Raw genomic sequence first — 17,223 nt, forward strand, 5'->3', positions numbered from 1 at the left:
CAGTTACTTCTCAAGGCATGTTAAAACAAACTCTTGGAGGTATTACAAAAGCAAACACTTTTATTACCGCTGTATTTCATAAATGCTTTAGATGAAAGACTTGTTCAAACAATGCACTCATTCTCTGGCATTCAGAGGAAAATTTATACTTCCTCAGACTGGCAGCTATTACAAAATAGGAGGATGCCCATTGGGGTTTTTCTGAAGTCATGAAGCTATGCTGTGTTTTGATGCTAATCATTCACTGCTCTGAACAGCTTGGTTTCCCAGGTATTTATTTCACCATGGGATAGTCCTTCCTTTAATTGCAGCAATTACGAGCAGAGTCTGTATATTTCCCACTATATCCAAACCCTTAACAATACAGAGACATAATTGTTCTGTGCTCTGTGCTCTGACTAAATGTTTTCTGTGGTGAGATACTTGTGTAGCCTTTGTTTTGATTGCTCCAAGTCTGTAGATTATTTTATCAGGACTGTTGCAAGATGCAGTGCAGTCATACACATGTGAGCATGGATCTGTCTGGACTGTACATCCAGGGTAACAGTAGGCAGTAGGGAAAATATAAATTTTTTTCCCCAAAGTGGTGACCTACTTCTCTTATCTATATACAGATATGATAGAATTTGAAACACTGAGGTCTAAAGTGCTGTCCATGTTCTTGTTTAATTTGGAACAGAAGACATTATTTAAGAAACTGCTAATGTATGTAAAGATACAGCCTTTGTATGTTCTCATCTGCCCCCTGGCCCACAGGTAATTTGGCTTGTGGGTGCTCCTTCTTCAAAATAAGCTCTAAGTGCTTCATGTGGATGTTTATCTGGTTGCACACAGAGGCTTAACTGAGTTCTAAGGCTGCGTTTATTCTAGATTTTCAAATGGCATATCCAGAGTGTCCTCTGATTACTTGCTACCAGTTTTCCTTTAAGGGCTGGTGAGTTATTTTTTGGCTGCCAACCCACAAAGTCACAACCTTTTATAGCAGCTACATCTGTGTGGGGAAATATTTGTCAGGTTTTGATAGGGTTACTGTCATGGACAGGGAACTGTCTTCCCTCAAGAGAAAGCCATTGTTAGCCAACATCCAAAGGGAACACATCTCTAGCAGTCGTGGCTGTGTTTCTGACCTTCCTCAGGCTGCGAGGGTCTGCCAGGAAGTACAGGTCCCCTGGAATCACCTGAGATCTTTGAGCCCCTTTTAACTTGATGTTCTTGTGGACATGGTTAAATGAGTAAAAAGGAAGCAGCCAGGCTGGCGTCCTGCAAGGGAGTTCTCCATCCAGGAGTGGGTATTCAGTGCCATTCTTCTCTGTATGCTGGTTGACCACAGCATTTCAAAGTCTTGTGTTTGTACTTCTGTTGTAAAAAGAAGCTGCCTGGGGATTTGACAAGGGGTATGACTAGATGTCCTAAAGGTGAAAAATTACTTCAAGGACAGTTGTTAAAATCAATGTCATTGTTTATCTAGAATAATTTGCATTGACAGGGGTCTCCCTGCTTTTAAATTTTATCTAGTGTTAATTACTGCTGTATCTGAAATAATGTCTTATTTGACATTTGAGGGCTTTTTTCCTGAATGTACCTTTCCAGACATCACTTCTTCAGCACTGTCTGAGGGTCTGTGGACTTCCACCTCCCTCTCTGAAGGCAGGCACTAATCTAAGAAAGGGTTAAAGGACATTAAGTGCTCTGTTTCTTTCGTTGAGGTAGGTCACTGGCAGGTGCCGAGGGCTCTCTTGGCTGGAGTTTTGCCTGCCCTGCCTGCCCACAGCCAAGCAGCATAGCTGTGGTCCCATACAGGAGCTGCATGGCTCTGCAAGAAACTAAGGGGGGGATGGTTGTTCGTCAGTGCTCAGCTGAAAGATTTTACAAGGTGCTGGTGCTTCCTTCAGCCAAGAGAAGGGAGAAATTGTAGTGCTGCAGTGTTCGGGGAGCTTGCAGGTTAAGTAGGAATTTTCAGTTTGGGCAATAGAGCTGAATATAAAGCCATTTTGGATATGTAGGAGACTTCACTCACATCTGTTTTAGACTTTCCTGACTCTCCTGACATTCCCCCCCCTCTCCCTGCAGTTCACATCAGTCTGAGCAGGAACGTAAAACCCTTATAATTTCAAGTCATTTTCTTCCCCCCCAAATATAAAAATCTGTGCACACTGCAATTAAAGCAAATTGCAGTCTGGGGCCAGCGAGAGACCTGTGCTCTTTTCCTGACCATCACAGCCACTGCAGCAGTGCCAGACCTCTGCCAGAGGAGCACAGAGGCCGGAGCAGCCACCAGGGCTGGGTGGAATGTGGCTGGAATTGCTGCCTCAGTGCTGGGCAGAATGGGGTTGGAATTGCTGTGGTGCTGGGTGGAATGGGGCTGGAATTGCTGCCTCTCAGTGCTGGACTGAATGTGGCTGGAATTGCTGCCTCAGTGCTGGGTGGAATGGGGCTGGAATTGCTGCCTCGGTGCTGGGTGGAATGGGGTGGAATTGCTGCCTCAGTGCTGAGCAGAATGTGGCTGGAATTGCTGCCTCGGTGCTGGGTGGAATGGGGTGGAATTGCTGCCTCAGTGCTGGGCAGAATGGGGCTGGAATTGCTGCCTCGGTGCTGTGTGGAATGGGGCTGGAATTGCTGCCTCGGTGCTGTGTGGAATGGGGCTGGAATTGCTGCCTTTCACAAGCGCCGGAGCAGCTGAGAGCGGTTCTGCTGTCAGCGCCCAGCATTCTGTTGTGCGTGGAGAGCTACAGCTTGTAATTAAAGTTTCGTTACTTGGCCGGGATTTAGCATTAATGCTTGACAGCTGCAAGCTTGTCGATATTCCCCTCACCCCTCCTTATGGATGTCAGAGCAATTAATGGGGGGAAGGTGTGGAAGAGGAGGGGATGCTGGGCTGCGTCACTGCCGGCGGGATAGAGCTGCATGCGCTGCTGTTACTCCCATGAGCCTGGCTTGTGCTTCTCAGGCCAGGATTTCTGTGCTTGCTGGGAAAGCTCTGTTGAGGTCTGTGTGAATGCTGCATCAGTAAACACTGCAGGCTTTATCCCGAGGCATAGGACAGACAAAATGTGTGGTCCGGTTTAGACTTTACTCAGAAATACGTGCAGCTAGCACTCAGTGTGCTCAGTTTTTGTGGAGCCTAGGTTTATCATCACTGACACTGACTTTATAGTCTTTTAATTTTACTGAGCTGAATTAGCCCTGGCTCTTGGAGAGAAGTGTTAGCTGCAAGTCCTCAGCTGTTCTCAAGGAGAAGCTGAGCTTCCTCCTTGAAGATAGCTCCGGGGAAGCAGAAGTGCTTTTGGTTTAGTCTGGTTTGAGGTTTTTTTGATTTTTTGGTTTTCAGTGGGTTTTTTGTTGTTGTTGTTTTGGGGGGGGGGGTTGCTTTTTTTTTTGTTTGTTCTTTTTTGGTTTGGTTTGGTTTAGTTTTTTCTGTAATGAAGTCTCAGGCTTAAGAGAGCATACACTTCCCTTTGCATTTCTAGAAGTAATACCCACAAATTGCCTGTCAGGGGACAATTCTGAAAAGTATTCTTCGATACTTCCCCAATACCAACTCTATGGCTTCTATTAATTGTATTAGCTGTATTTAAAGTCTAGTCTGCTTTGGATAAATTATTTCATTTTGTGTTGTCTTTGTCAGAGAGTCTGCACTCTCTGCTGCAGGATAAACAGTAAGAGGTAGAAAAAATTCATGCTGGGGGGTGGGGGGGAAGGGAAACATCATGTCATGGTTAACAGATGTCTTCCTGGCTGACACTGCTAAAACAGGAATTCGTGCAGATTCTTAAATCTCTCTAGAACAGGAACTTTATCTACCAGACTAAGCATTAATTTCTTTCCTCGAATCTCATGCTGACTAGCCTATGTACAGACTCGTCAGTGCCCCCCTGGTCTCTCTGCATTCTTTCCAGCAGAAACTCCTTCTGTGCTGGACTAGAAAACTCATTGTCAACAGGCTGGAGGCTGATCCTGCAGTACTGCTTTTGTTGGTAACACAGAAGCACAGGAGCATGTTAGCTGGTCGCTGTGTGCTGCCAAAACTTGCAGCAGAAGAAGAAAAGCCCAGATCAGCAGCACGTTGACTTTGAGTGACCCATTCTGTATTCTCATCCCTGAAATATCCATCCATCTGTGCTCAGAGGATACACGTGGAATTAGGTTTGGGTACTGAGCTGCAGTGTCAGTGTGTTGGTTTAATTATATAAAAATAAATTGACATCTCCACACCACTAATACAAGAAGCAGGTCACAAAACTCTGCAGAGCTGTTGCAGTGCCTGCTGCCGGCCTCGCTTGCCAGGTACCGCGCTAGTGGTGAGCGCAGCCGGGCTGCGTTATTCAATAGCAGCCCTCCAGTGGGATTTTAAAATTAGAACTGCTCGCTGCCCTGGCCCTTTGGTCCAACAAAAGCCCTGCATGATGATATAATGCATTTGGTCTGTCATTCTCTCGTTCTGCCTTTCACAAGGAGCACCAAGGTCAGGCAGACTCCACTTTCAGCCAGTGAGTGTCCTTCAGTGCTGTCACCCTATTCTTTGAGCCTCTTCTGGAGCTGTGTATTAAGTATCTCCAGGCTGCTTCTTTATCAGCTACTGACCTTGTACCCAAAAGTCTCAGGGAGCAGAGGATAGCAATGGTAGATAATCATGTATAAATCCTGTGATCTATGCATTTGATGCTATATTTGGCTGAGATTCCAATAAATAACTATTTTGAGAATAATTCCTGAGTGTTAACAGTATGAAATAAACCGGTGTCCTTCCATGTACTTAATTTCAAAGAGTCAGTTTTTGAGACTGTTTGCCTTGTGAAATTTAAAATCTTTCCGTTTAATGTCCTTGAATGTTAGTAACTTTGTAACAACAGAAACATATTATTTTAGTCTAGCTTCCCTTTTTAGAATTTTATTTATAATTCGGAACCACCATTTTCCATCACAGCTTAAAATCTCTTGTCTGTCAGGATTTCTCATATATATGCATCATAAGCCATAAGTGTATGAATTAGGTTACTGGCAGTTGATAGGTACATAGCTGGTCTCCTATGGGATGCATTAAAGTAGTCAGAGAATGCAGAGTTATTGACTTCTTTTCACTTCTTGTGTGGCTGAGACCTTATCAGTGACCTACCAAAAGTCTGTTTCAGGTGTCAGTCTTCTGTCTGCCCTCTGTGAAGCAGATTTATCAGGGATACACAGTAACAGCAGCTAAGAGAGCCTATCATTCATCTTTCATTTTATTCACCTATTTTATTCTGATTTTATCCTTCTTAAGCTAAGAGATAGAGGCATCCAAGGCTAGATCATCTTTTACTGGTTGCATGCCAAAGTAGGATTTATTTTCTACAATATTTCATCCTGCCAGTCTTACCAACCATTTCAGGCATTCTCTCTCCTCCCATATTTATGAAACTATATATACAGCTTTCCTATGAGAAAGCAGCTGCCTGAAAACACTTGTGAATAACACACGAGCTGAGCTCCAAGTTCAAAACTGCCAGCCAAGCAAAAAGTGTGCAGAGTAGAGACTTGGGCTGAAGCATTTATCACTCTGTCCAGGCATCTGTCAGCTACCATATATCAAGGTTTTCATTTGTTTTATGCAGCTTCCATCACCAAAGTAAAACATACATACGCAGATTTGTACACAGAGAATGTAACAGAGCCCACAAAGGAGTATTGCTGAATGCTGAACTGAAATGTGTTCCCTGGAAATAAGCTGTGAGAAACAAGACAGACGGTTCTGGATGACAGAAGTTAAAAACATTGGAGATTAGACTATGAGAGAAACAGTTTGGTAGTTCCCAGTGCCTTGTTCATGTGTCTGACAGCTCTGGGAGTACAGAGTGCCTGCCTGGTAGGGAATAATATTACGTATAAGAAAGCGTGTTTGGATGGAGAAAAGCTGTGCTCCTTTTAGGGAAGTATTTGCAAACCTTTTGTAAAGTTTTGGAGCATCAATATTGATCAGAGCCCTGACACAGGCAATACCAGAATTGTCCTGGACAGACAGTCATGTGTTTTTCTTCACATGGCAGCTTTGTGTGGGACGCACAGGAAGCTCAAGAGCAGTGGCGTGGCCTGAAACAGAGGAGAAGCGTAAATGCTGAGCAGGGAGCAGGCAGAGGAGCATGGCGTTGTGTCCAAGCCCTCCCCTGTCAGATCCCAGCTGCTTCTTGTGGGTTGCTGGACCACCCCAGAGCTCAGCTCCACTCCCTTACTCGTGGGCAGGGGCAGCAGTGGGGGCTGCTGCTCAGTGCAGGCTGTTTGCAGGGTGCGTAAGGTGCCCTGGGCAGGGTCAGGGCTGGGGACCAAGATTTCTGTGTAACCTCGTGAGTGCTGTGCCCCAGCAACAGGGGTGCTCAGGTGTCTGGTCAGAAACCATTTGAAAGGGTAACTCATTTGATCACTCAACAGTTGTTAATCCAACATTGCTTTTAAACTACCTCTCAACAGATATTTTTTAGGGTTATTTTCTGCCCGCCTCTCTGCTGGGCAGGGTCCTGCATGCGCAGGATGCATTTCTGTAGGTACCAGCTGGACAAGCAGCAACGTGTTGCTCAAAGTCCAGCTTCTGCAGCAGATATGAAGGAAAAAAAAAAAACCAAGCACAAAAAAAAAACTTGCACAAATGCTTTTCTTGAGAATAAGGGCAGTTAGCTGAGCTCTCCAGCATGGCACTGACAAGATGAGACAGCTGCCTTCGAGCCAGTGTGTTCAAACATGCTGCTGTTATCCTGTTACATGAATCAAAACCAGCACACACCAGCTTTCATCTGGATTTCATTATTGTGATTTGTATCGTAGAGACTGTTGTCTCGCAGGAAGCAGCAGTATTCAGGGTTGGAGAGGGGGAGATCCTTATCAACAGGACAAAATTGACAAATCTCTGGGTTTAAAAATAACTGTACCTCTGTACTGTTCTTAGCTTTAAGCTGTCTGCTTAGTCTCAAGCGCCTGAGCGCTTTGCTTTAAATGAAATTTTTAAAAAGAGCTTTTCTCTTTCTGAAGAGAATTTAGCTGAATTCTGGCAAACCTCCCACAGGCTGGAGGAGTCCCAGGTAAAACAAGTCGGTGCCTGCAGAGCAGCCATGGGGAAAGGTGCATCCCAGGGGGCTGCTGCTGCTGCTGCTGCTGAGTGGCAGAGCCCAGGGCTCACTGCCCCTCTGCACAGTGACCCCCAGAGCCACCCTGACTTGTTAGAGGTGCAAGCAGCTGAAACCTGCTGTGTGGCACAGCAAGAGCCTGGAAGATGGACAGGCCCTCCATCCGCTGCTGTGCCCTTTCTGTTGGGAAGTGGTTTCTGTTGTGCATGTAAGCAAAAGAAGAAGATAACCTGGAGAGAGCTAAAGGCAAGTTAATTAGGATAAAACTGTGAGCTCTGTGCAAATGAAGAACAAACAATGGGCAGTTAGGTTTGTAGTGAAGCATGAAATAAGGTGTCAGGTAGCTTTGTAAGGTAACACCGAGCTCACTATTATAGGATTGCCCAAGACAACCAAAAAATACTGGTAGTAACTAAAGTCATCTTTACATTGCATAGGATGTATCTGGTTAGTGTCTTTTGGCTCTGTAAGAAGGAGCAGCATGGACCCATGTTTCTGTACCCTGAGCAGCAGACAGCAGTGGTCTAAATTAGATGTGGCTTGTTTCAGTGTCCTCTTGTAGCAGTACTGAGAGGAAGCCTCTTATCACATAAAACTCCCAGCATATCTGTGCATCAGCAGCACCCAGCTTGCTGATGATCCTTTGGCAACAATACCAAGGAGCAGGCAGGCCAGCTGAAACACTCCAGGGAAAGAAAAGAAAAGGGTTAGTTGTTAAGATCTTAATTCTTCAGCTGTAGAGGTCTGATCCCTGCCAGGGGAGATGGAGCATGTGAGAAGCTGTCTGCAGGGCAGAGCCCTGGCTGCACAGTGCATGTGTACATCCCTCCAGCCTCTGCAGGGTTAAAACCAGGCAGGCCCACTCATTCCATTGAGGCTTTCCCACCCGGGCAGGGCAAGGCTTCTCCCTTCTGCCTTTTCTTCTCTTCCTTTTATTTAGGTGTGGCAGCACATTGCCTGCTTCAGCATCAAGGCAGCTTATGAATTTTTCGCCTCAGGGGCGCTGCACTGTCTGCCTGCACCTGCAGTCAGGCTCATCCCTACACGTGCAGGGAAGCAGGTGTGGCTGAGGAGTGTTGATGTGGCAGAATGGCCCATGTTTTAAAACCTCTGCATGACCATAACAACACCCCTTGGCAAAAACCTGGGTTTTCCTCTCTATTTTGTTTGCATCAAATTCTACTGGGCATTATTCAGGAGAAACACATGCTCTGCTCTTTTTTAATTTGCTAATAATTCAGTACCATATCTCATAAGTAAAGTGCAGGAAAAGTTAGGTGCGTTTTACTCTCCTTCATGCTTATTTTGGAAGCAGAGAACAATATGATTGGATAAAGGGAACTGTCTGCTTTCTCTCTAGAGCCATTGCACTTTGTATTCCCCAAGCCCTTCCATATATTATTTTTATGACAGAAAAAAAGCCTGAAAGCATATTCAGTCAGTCTTTTTGGCTGATTTCAATTCCCATGAGGATACATTTCAGCAGAGCTCCACCTTCTATAAAGGCATAACATGCAGCAAGGGTTTCATATACCTCTTTCCACTTCTTGTGTGGTGTTAACAGCCCTTTGCCATAATACAAATTAATCAAACCAGATATCAGATTTGAAATATTATTTTATGAGCAGGAGAATGCACTGCACTATCCACTGCTGCTTTCTTACATGCTTGAAGCTGGTAGGGGCTGTATGCCTGGGGACCAGGCTGTCCCCCTGGTGCCCAAGCTGGCGCTCCTCTCCACTTCTGTCCAGTGGGCAGAACTGCTAAAGCTTGGAAGAGAATTGACACATTCCCAAAATAAAGGTTAGTTTGTTGGTGAGGTGCTAGATTTTGGCCAGGTGAATGGTGACAGAGGGTTTGGGCAAAGTGCTACCTGAGCAAAGACTAAGGGAACAAGAGAAGTGCTGGACACACACAGATGCAAGGGCTGTGTTGGCCAGGAGAACCCTCTGCAACTTGGGGAGATTCATTAGGTTGTAACAAAAAGGAATAGGAAGCTCAAAAGAAATAGACTGTACACTTTGAATGTTGTCCTGACTCTTTTGTCCATTTACTGCCTAACTTAGCACAGCATTCCTGCCTTCCACTCTCCTGAGTGACATGCCATACAAGCTGGTTACTTACTTTATTATCAATGTGTGCTACAACAGGCAAGAGTTTGTACCTGTGGTTTCTTTAAAGAATCAATCTGAGAGAAACTCACAGTGGGTATCAGAACCACACAGAGGTATGCACCAAGATCTCGTCATCATATCAGTTATTGTGATGAATATTTTTTTATCTTACAAGACTTCTCAGGTAGGTTTCATCCAGCCACATTTATCTTCAAATCACTCTTAGCAATACTTAGAGCATGCTAATGAGGTATGTATTGTTCAAGGCTTGTGCTGAACAGGTCACTTGTTTTGTCAGTCACAAATAAATAGTTGCCTTAGTTCAGACTTAATTTTCCTGTCTGCTGAAAGTGTTGGGACTGGCTGGAACTTGTTTGGTATTCCTTGCTTCTGGGAATTGAGTGACCTTCTTTGTTACAAACTGAAAGAGTAATTCTCTCTTGCCCTGTGTTACAGACCACGGTCATAGACTACGTGAAGCCATCCGATCTCAAGAAGGACATGAATGAGACCTTTAAGGAGAAGTTCCCTCACATCAAGCTAACCCTCAGCAAGATAAGAAGGTAAGTTGCAAATCTCGATAAGGCTGCAGTGTGATGCAGCTGTCTCACATGTCAGTGCAATTCCTGCTGTACATGGGGGGAAGCACAGCACTGATTGATCTCCCAGGAGCAGTGACCAGCAGAGGTGCAGAGTTAGTCAGATGACTGCTTGGATTACTGGGATGAGTAAACAGGATAGAGGAATGTGCAAACATGTGCTGGTCAGGTGTCAAACACCACATCTAACGGGATGGGGATGAGAGCTGGGTATGCACTACATTAAAATAGCCAGAAAAATAACCCAACAGAGTCTCTAAGCTCATGGGAATTGGCTTAAAAAGAGACTGAGGAAAGAGAAGTGCTGCTTTTGTGCCTTGGCCAGAAGCAAAAAGAGTATTTGGCTTCACAGCAAAGTTGTAATATTCCATCTCTGTTTCTGGTGTAGCATATTGCTCCACTGAAGTAATGATAATTTCATTTGACCCTAGTGGCCAGAAGGACACTGAGCCACACTGCTCTGTAACCAGACAGTGCTGCAGTACATGGACAGAACTGTCAGCTTGGATTTGGCCAGCCATAACCAGCAGCAAAAGCTGCATACAGAGCACCAGTAATCAAAACATTGTTACAAAACAAATAGTATGCAGTGAAGGACCTCTGATAAAATGTTGTTGCTAAAACTGTCACAGCTTTTTTGGTTGCTTTTATAGTTTGACACAACTGTCTGTTGGGGGCAGCGAGGGTCACTGGTGATGTAAAAATGTGCCATGAAATGTGCCCTCAAAACAGCATAAAAATATCTGCCCAGTAAATTATGTTTTCCCTTCCATTTGACTAAGCAGGAATCTCTGAAAGCATGGCTCTTAGGGTGAAATGAGAAATGCTTTAAAACTCATCTCACAGCATACTTGTCTGGTCTCTTTACTCAGCTTGAAGAGAGAAATGCGCAAGCTCGCTCAAGAAGAATGTGGTTTTGAAGAGCCCACAGTGGCCATGGCCTTTGTCTACTTTGAGAAGCTCGCTCTTAAGGGGAAGCTGAACAAGCAGAATAGAAAGCTTTGTGCTGGAGCTTGTGTTCTTTTAGCAGCCAAAATTGGCAGTGACCTCAGAAAACATGAAGTCAAGCATCTTATAGATGTACGTATCCATAGGTTTCCAGTGTTCCATCTGCATGAAGTGCCAGTGTGTGGTCTGTGCAAGCCTGTTTGTCAGTGGACATGCTCTCTTTTAGGCTCCCAGATGTACAGCCGGCTAAATATCTTTTTTTGTTACACATTTTTGTGGAAGTACTAGTGATCAATGTCCCTGCAGAGGTGTGGGAAGCTTGTTTGGTGGCATAGAAGGCCCTGGTGTCAGATACTGTGAGGTTTGAGATGTGTCTGCCCATCATTTTGTCAATACAAGGCAACAGGTGAACCCTCAGGAAATTAATTTTGCTTTTAGTTATGTTTTCAAGTGTGTCAGTAAGGATTCTCCTTTGGGAATGAAATGCAGATACTAATTTCAGATAGAGTCAAATAGACATTTTTATTTATCAAGTTCAGCTTTTGGGCAAGAAAACCTAAGGAGATGTTCCCATCAGAACACCTCATTTGAGATGTTTTTTTTTAGAGTAAGGTGTTTTGTCTTCTACCCACTCCACATGACAGAGGTAACATGAGGGTGTTATGCCATAATCCTCTGCAAGCACTGAGGTACCAATCTGATTTAATGCTACAGAAGGTTAGGCTGGTGTCTTGGTATGTGGCTACAACCAGCTCACTCAATGGAAGAGGCATGGGATCATGGCAGCACTGGACTCATGCCCTCCTCCCACAGTCACAGAGCTGGGTTGACAGTCAGTTTATTAGAAAACCCTCTGAATAATCACAAAAAAATCAGCCAAGTGGGAATTGTAAGATCTGGCCTCTTTTGCTATCTTGAAATGTTGGTCCATAAGACACTGAACTTTGCAGTAGGCCCAGTGGGCAGAGAAGTAGCAAGCCAGGGAGATCCTAAGAAGAGGATGAGGGGGAAATATCCCTGAGCAATTGGTTGCCTACTTGTAGCATCCAAATCCAGTGAAAACAGCAGAGCATATGGGAGGTTTAGTACACTACAGCACAAAAACAACTATAAAACCCATCTCATCCCCCCTGAGGATAGCAGCTTCTATTACTCACTGTTCTTACGACACCTTCTGCCTCTGAGGTATTAAGATCAAATTGTGGCAAAATAATTTCCCCAACAGGGCGTTGTAGCACAGTCTAATGCTGAAAGGAAAACTAGTGATTTCAAGCAGTGCAGGAAGTTTGTGGACAATTACAAGATGCATGTCTTCCATTACACAAGTGATTTTGCTGTTTGCATGAAGCTAGGAATTTCCTGTTGCTGCTGTGGTAATCACTGTGATCATTAGAAGATGGATCTGCTCACAGTGGAATGGGTGAAGTGACGAAGGTGTCAGAAATAGCATGGCTGGCTGAACTCTGTGAGTTCACCTTCACAGTAAGGATTCGGAACATCCAGTTCACACAGCTCTGGTTTTCTGACCCCAGAGCCGTGCAAGTCCATCAGGACAGAAGTTTAATGGCAGCAGCATGTGTGTTTTGAATAATGCCATTTGTGGGAAAGCTCTAGAAGGGCAAACCCTCGTTCCATTTTTGCTCACTTATATTTTTTCCCCCTGGCTGTGGTTGCAGAAACTGGAAGAGAAGTTCCGGCTGAACAGGCGAGAGCTGATTGCCTTCGAGTTCCCGGTGCTGGTGGCCCTGGAGTTTGCTCTGCACCTGCCCGAGCACGAGGTGATGCCGCACTACAGACGCCTGGTGCAGAACTCCTAGCGCCGGCTGCCGCCGGGGAAGGGGCTCCCGACTGTTCCTGCTTGGCTCTCCCAAGCCGCAGTTACTACTGGAAATGCAAAATCAGACTCCTAACACTTCACACTCTCTCCCCCCGCCCCCAAACAGTTTTTCTGGCTACAGGAAATACTGCGTTGACTCTTGGCTTTGACGAATTTATGTATCGTTACTTTCTCAAAGCAGGTGAAGACTGAGCTGTTGGTGAATGGTTCACGTGCTGAAACTGGGTGGCGACTGACCCTACCTGTAGGGACTACAGCTATAAAAGTAGGCAAAAATTAGAAGGGCAGCCTCCATGACCACCCCTCTCCATCACACAAACCCTGGAAGCCCACTGAGTGCATTCTCGTAGCGCTTTTTCTACAGACCTGCTGCAAATTCCAAGAGAACTTCTTGAAGTGAAAAAGCTTTTAAAGAAGATATCTTCACTGTGTCAAAAAGAATGTGCCAATCTATTTTTGTATCAGCAATTGAAAGTGCACTTTTTCCTGTGGGGTATTTGTGTGTGTATCCGTGTGTGTGTGTGTGTGTGTGTGTGCGACACCGAACTGATCTCAGTCCAGGTGGTTGGCTTAGCTGTTTCCAAGTGTATCAGTTACTGATGGTGAAGATCAAGGTGACCTTACACGTTTACTCCTTGAAAAACGTAACTACTGGAAAAGTGGTAAATGGGATCATTTTTGGACACTTGGGTTTTTTTACTCTCTGATCTTTCCAACATTGTACCTTTGAAAGGATTACACTACTACTACTGCTGGAGAAGGATCAGCAATTGACCTTAAGTTTTCAGTCATGTTTGTGGTAAAGATGAAAGCATTAGTATAAGATTTCCGTGTCATGTTTTTTAAAAATATCTTGTGTTAAGCCACATGCATATTTTTAACCTTCGCACTTTTCCCACTGTGGAGATGGTTAGACTTGCACTCTGTAGTGTTGTTTCTGTGCTCTATGTTAGAGTGCGTAATAAGCACATTTATTGTGCTTTATCTTAAAACAGTGTTTTATTAAAAAAAAAAGTGTAGGGCTCAGCAGTTAACGGGTGTCTTAAGGCTCCAACAGCAGGGGCATCAGCCATTATACTTTTGGATTTTTAATTAGGATTGACTGTGCAAAACCTAAAATCTGTGCCCATTGAGATTCAGTTCCTTTAGACACTGCAGTGCTGGAGTTTTATGGTAAAACTTCTTGCAGCCTCCCTGGTTCTGACTGGACACCCAGAAAGCTTGAAGGCTTTATCCAAGCTCCTGATGTTATATCCACACTAAGCTAATGCCATGCTGATGGATATTGTTGAGTTGCTGTTATCATGTGGGATTCCACCCCTGTCCAATCTTCTCCTGTGCTGGTTCACTTAACAAGCCTTGTCCTCAACATGCCCCACATGGATCTGCTAAAGTCAAGTTATTACATTTGTGGTAATTATAAAACAAATAATAGTCTCAGCTGTGAGATTTCAGCTGAAGCCTTACCTCTCTAAGTTTGGGAATGCTTGCTCAGAGTATGAAAAGGGCTTGTGAGCAGAACATAGAGAAGTGGGACATATCAGAGGATGCGAACACACTAATGCTTACTTTCTTTCACTCTTAATCAGTTTTATTATTTCCTTCAGTTAAGCCAGGAAACATCCAGTTTCTTTACCAGCTTTGACTCCTTTAAATTCTAGTATGGAAAAAGCCTGCATATAATTGCTCTACAGGATCTAGAAAGGTTACACATCAGGACAAATGGGAATTTGTTTGACGCTATTGCTCTCCCCCTATTCTAAAGGGGAGGGTGACCATGCTAGCTTACAGTTATTAGTAATACTTACCTGATTACTGATATAGATACATTCCAACAGGACTGGGGAGGAGGGGGTAAAGAGAAAAGTGTGCACTTAAACCTTCCCAGTATAACGTCCCATGTCGCTGCAACCCTCGCGTCACTCAGCCAGCTGCAAAGTGAGGGGAGGGAGGACAATGTTACTCCCTCCTCCTCCTCCTCCTCTTCCTCCTTCTCCTCCTTCCCCTGGCCCCCACACAGCCCAGGAGCAGTGGAGCAAAGAGCCGGGAGGGCACCTGGAGCCTGTGGCTGCCTTGCTGGTTTATTCAGACCAAAAAGGCAGTGGGTGTAGTGTGGACCTACAATCTAAAACAGTCTGTGGGTCAGCTAGGAGGGCTTTCACCCTTGGCCATGTCCCTTTCCACCCAAATTGTGTATATACATTCAAGATTTGTTTCTGATTGTGGACATCTGTTTCTAATAGCAACCACTCAAAGCTAAGCAGAAGCTTTACCTTTCCATGAAGGCTTCTACCTTTTGCTTTTGAGTCTGATTTTTTCTTATATTGCTTTATAGCATTGCAGGGGAAAAGCAAATTGTGATTGCAACATGCAGACTAAAGAATGACAGTCTTACGGTAGTCTTTAGAGATGCTATTGAATCAAGCTGTCACATCTTTTGCCTTCTGTGCTGCTACCCAGCCCTGATCTACAGTTTACACAGATTTCTGGATGAAATCTGATTGCTGGAGACTTTCTGCTTCTCATTGTTATCACTGTTGTTTTGGGGCGGAAAAGGGTTTCTGAGTGATGTTCAGTTACAGTCTGAATGTGGAATAAACACTTAAGGTGGAGATGATGTTGCACTGTTCACTTAGGAACGTATAATAAGCCATATGTTGCTAGATCTCAGAGCACAAAGCTTGGTCAGTACAATTATGATTAGGACAATGGGCAGGATTTGCCCCCCTTTTCTGCCCAGCCCTGGGAAAATTCAGGCTGAAGAGGTAGAGAAAATCTGTACCAAACAGAAAACATGTTGATTGTTTTCCTTTGTCTTACATGGCAATGAGTGTTGATTTACAAATTATTTTAGATTCAACTTTAAATAGTTTGGGAAAATAATCCATTCCATATAACTTCTTCTGTTTTGAAATTATATGCCATACACTCTACCATGCAGAGTTATTCATTTTCTAAAAAAAAAAAATAAAAGTTTTAAAAAAATTGAAAAACAGTCTGTTTTTCACCAATGACAATATGTAAAATAATTCTGACTCTCATCTGTATGTGAAAAGGGTTTGGTTTTGTCTCCCCCAGGACACACAGCTGCTTATTAATAAGCCGGTCGTGGGCTTGCCAAAGGACCCTGGCCATCTCCTGGTGTTCAGCTCCCTGCAGAGGCCTCACTTCAAACATTTTCCCTCCGTTCAAGATCATAACCCTTTTCCCATACCACTGTTTTGGGGTTGTTGGGATTATCAGCACTTCTTTTTTGGCAGCACCTGGATCTGCCAGAAGCAGGGTCTCTGAGTCCCAGCTGTCGCTATGCCAGAGCATGAGGCACAGGCAGGCTCTCCAGGCAAGCTCTGTTCATATCTCACCACCCCTTGTTCACAGGACAGTTTGGAAGATGCTACTTTGGGTTCGTCCAGGTGGTGGTAAAACTTACAACCAGCCCACGTGCCAGTTGGGGTTCACAAGCAGCTGCTTCCTCTTTGGAGGCTGAAAGCTGTGGTTTGGACATTCATGTGTTGCGCACCCAATTGCCCACCACGTGTTTGCATTCAAGCAATGTTTTTTGCACCTATGACACCCCCTAAATCAAATGCCTGTCTAGGTGGTCTCATCAAACACACCCATTTACTTGTAGTTTCATTCCATGTTAATGAAATTATGGGAAAGGTTTGCCTCCCTATCTTTACCCATCGCTCCAGAGACCCACAGCTTTAAATCATATTTGTGACAATATTAACATTACCATGGTTTACACAGACTCTAGAACATGCAAACAGACACAAAAATACTTGGCAGTCATTTTCCTAAACTACTTATTAACTTGCAGTGGCTTATTTGGAATAGTTTGTAACATATCTAAATGACACAACTTCAGCTAATTGCTCCAGCCTCCTAAAATCCAGAGCATGAGACTTGTGTGGAAGCAGTGAAGAGAGATTTGCTAAGAGATGATTGCACCTTCCCACGATGCTAAAGGATTTTGGCACCAGGCCCCACAATAAACATGTAAAAATACACAAACAAGGTAAAAGTAGTTGAGCGAGGCAAGAGACTGAGCAATCAGAGTAACAATGCCAACATCACTAGCTGAGACTGAAATCTGTCCCAGGTTGCACCTTTGGGAAGGGAGGAGAGTGTGGGAAGCAGATTTGAACTTAATTTGTTCATCTACCATTGTAAACTCTACTGAAGAGGGAGGAAAAAAAGAGGGGGAAAAAAGCATCAGGTGCATCCTTTCACAGAATGTTGTGTGCAAAGCAAAAAGGCCTTTGCAAAATCCTGAACTGATACATCAATCCTAAACTTCGCATCAACTTCATGAGAAGCAGTAACAGGCAGAGATCCACACCTCAGCCTGGAACCTGATGGTCCAGATGAGCTCAGAGGAGAGCTCTTCAGTCCCTGAAAGAAACCAACAAACATACACCCTGCCCAGACCCAGCAGCAAATCCCAGGACCTCCAGAGAGAGAGAGAAGAGGCAGTGCTTAAAGTACAGTCCTGGGAAAGAGCTGGAACTGTGATCCTGGAAAATGGCCTGCACACCTTCAAAGCAAGGCAGGGGTGAACCAAGAACTTGCTGCTGACTTGAGCAGCAAACACACCCTGTCCTTAACAAGACCTAAATATTGGCTGCTATCAT

General features: G+C 44.5%; 1 protein-coding gene across 1 annotated transcript in view; it reads left to right on the forward strand.

Moving 5' to 3' along the window:
• Positions 1-15,545, forward strand: part of CABLES1 (Cdk5 and Abl enzyme substrate 1) — a 70,150-nt gene extending 54,605 nt beyond the window's left edge. The window contains exons 8-10 of the mRNA XM_058039667.1: positions 9,659-9,765; positions 10,674-10,881; positions 12,426-15,545. Coding sequence (XP_057895650.1) covers positions 9,659-9,765; positions 10,674-10,881; positions 12,426-12,566 — 456 coding nt within the window. The 3' untranslated portion in view covers positions 12,567-15,545. The remainder of the gene's footprint in view (positions 1-9,658; positions 9,766-10,673; positions 10,882-12,425) is intronic.
• Positions 15,546-17,223: the final 1,678 nt, after the last annotated feature.

The sequence above is a fragment of the Melospiza georgiana genome, chromosome 1, assembly GCF_028018845.1.
Source record: "Melospiza georgiana isolate bMelGeo1 chromosome 1, bMelGeo1.pri, whole genome shotgun sequence".
Classification (NCBI taxonomy): Eukaryota; Metazoa; Chordata; class Aves; order Passeriformes; family Passerellidae; genus Melospiza; species Melospiza georgiana.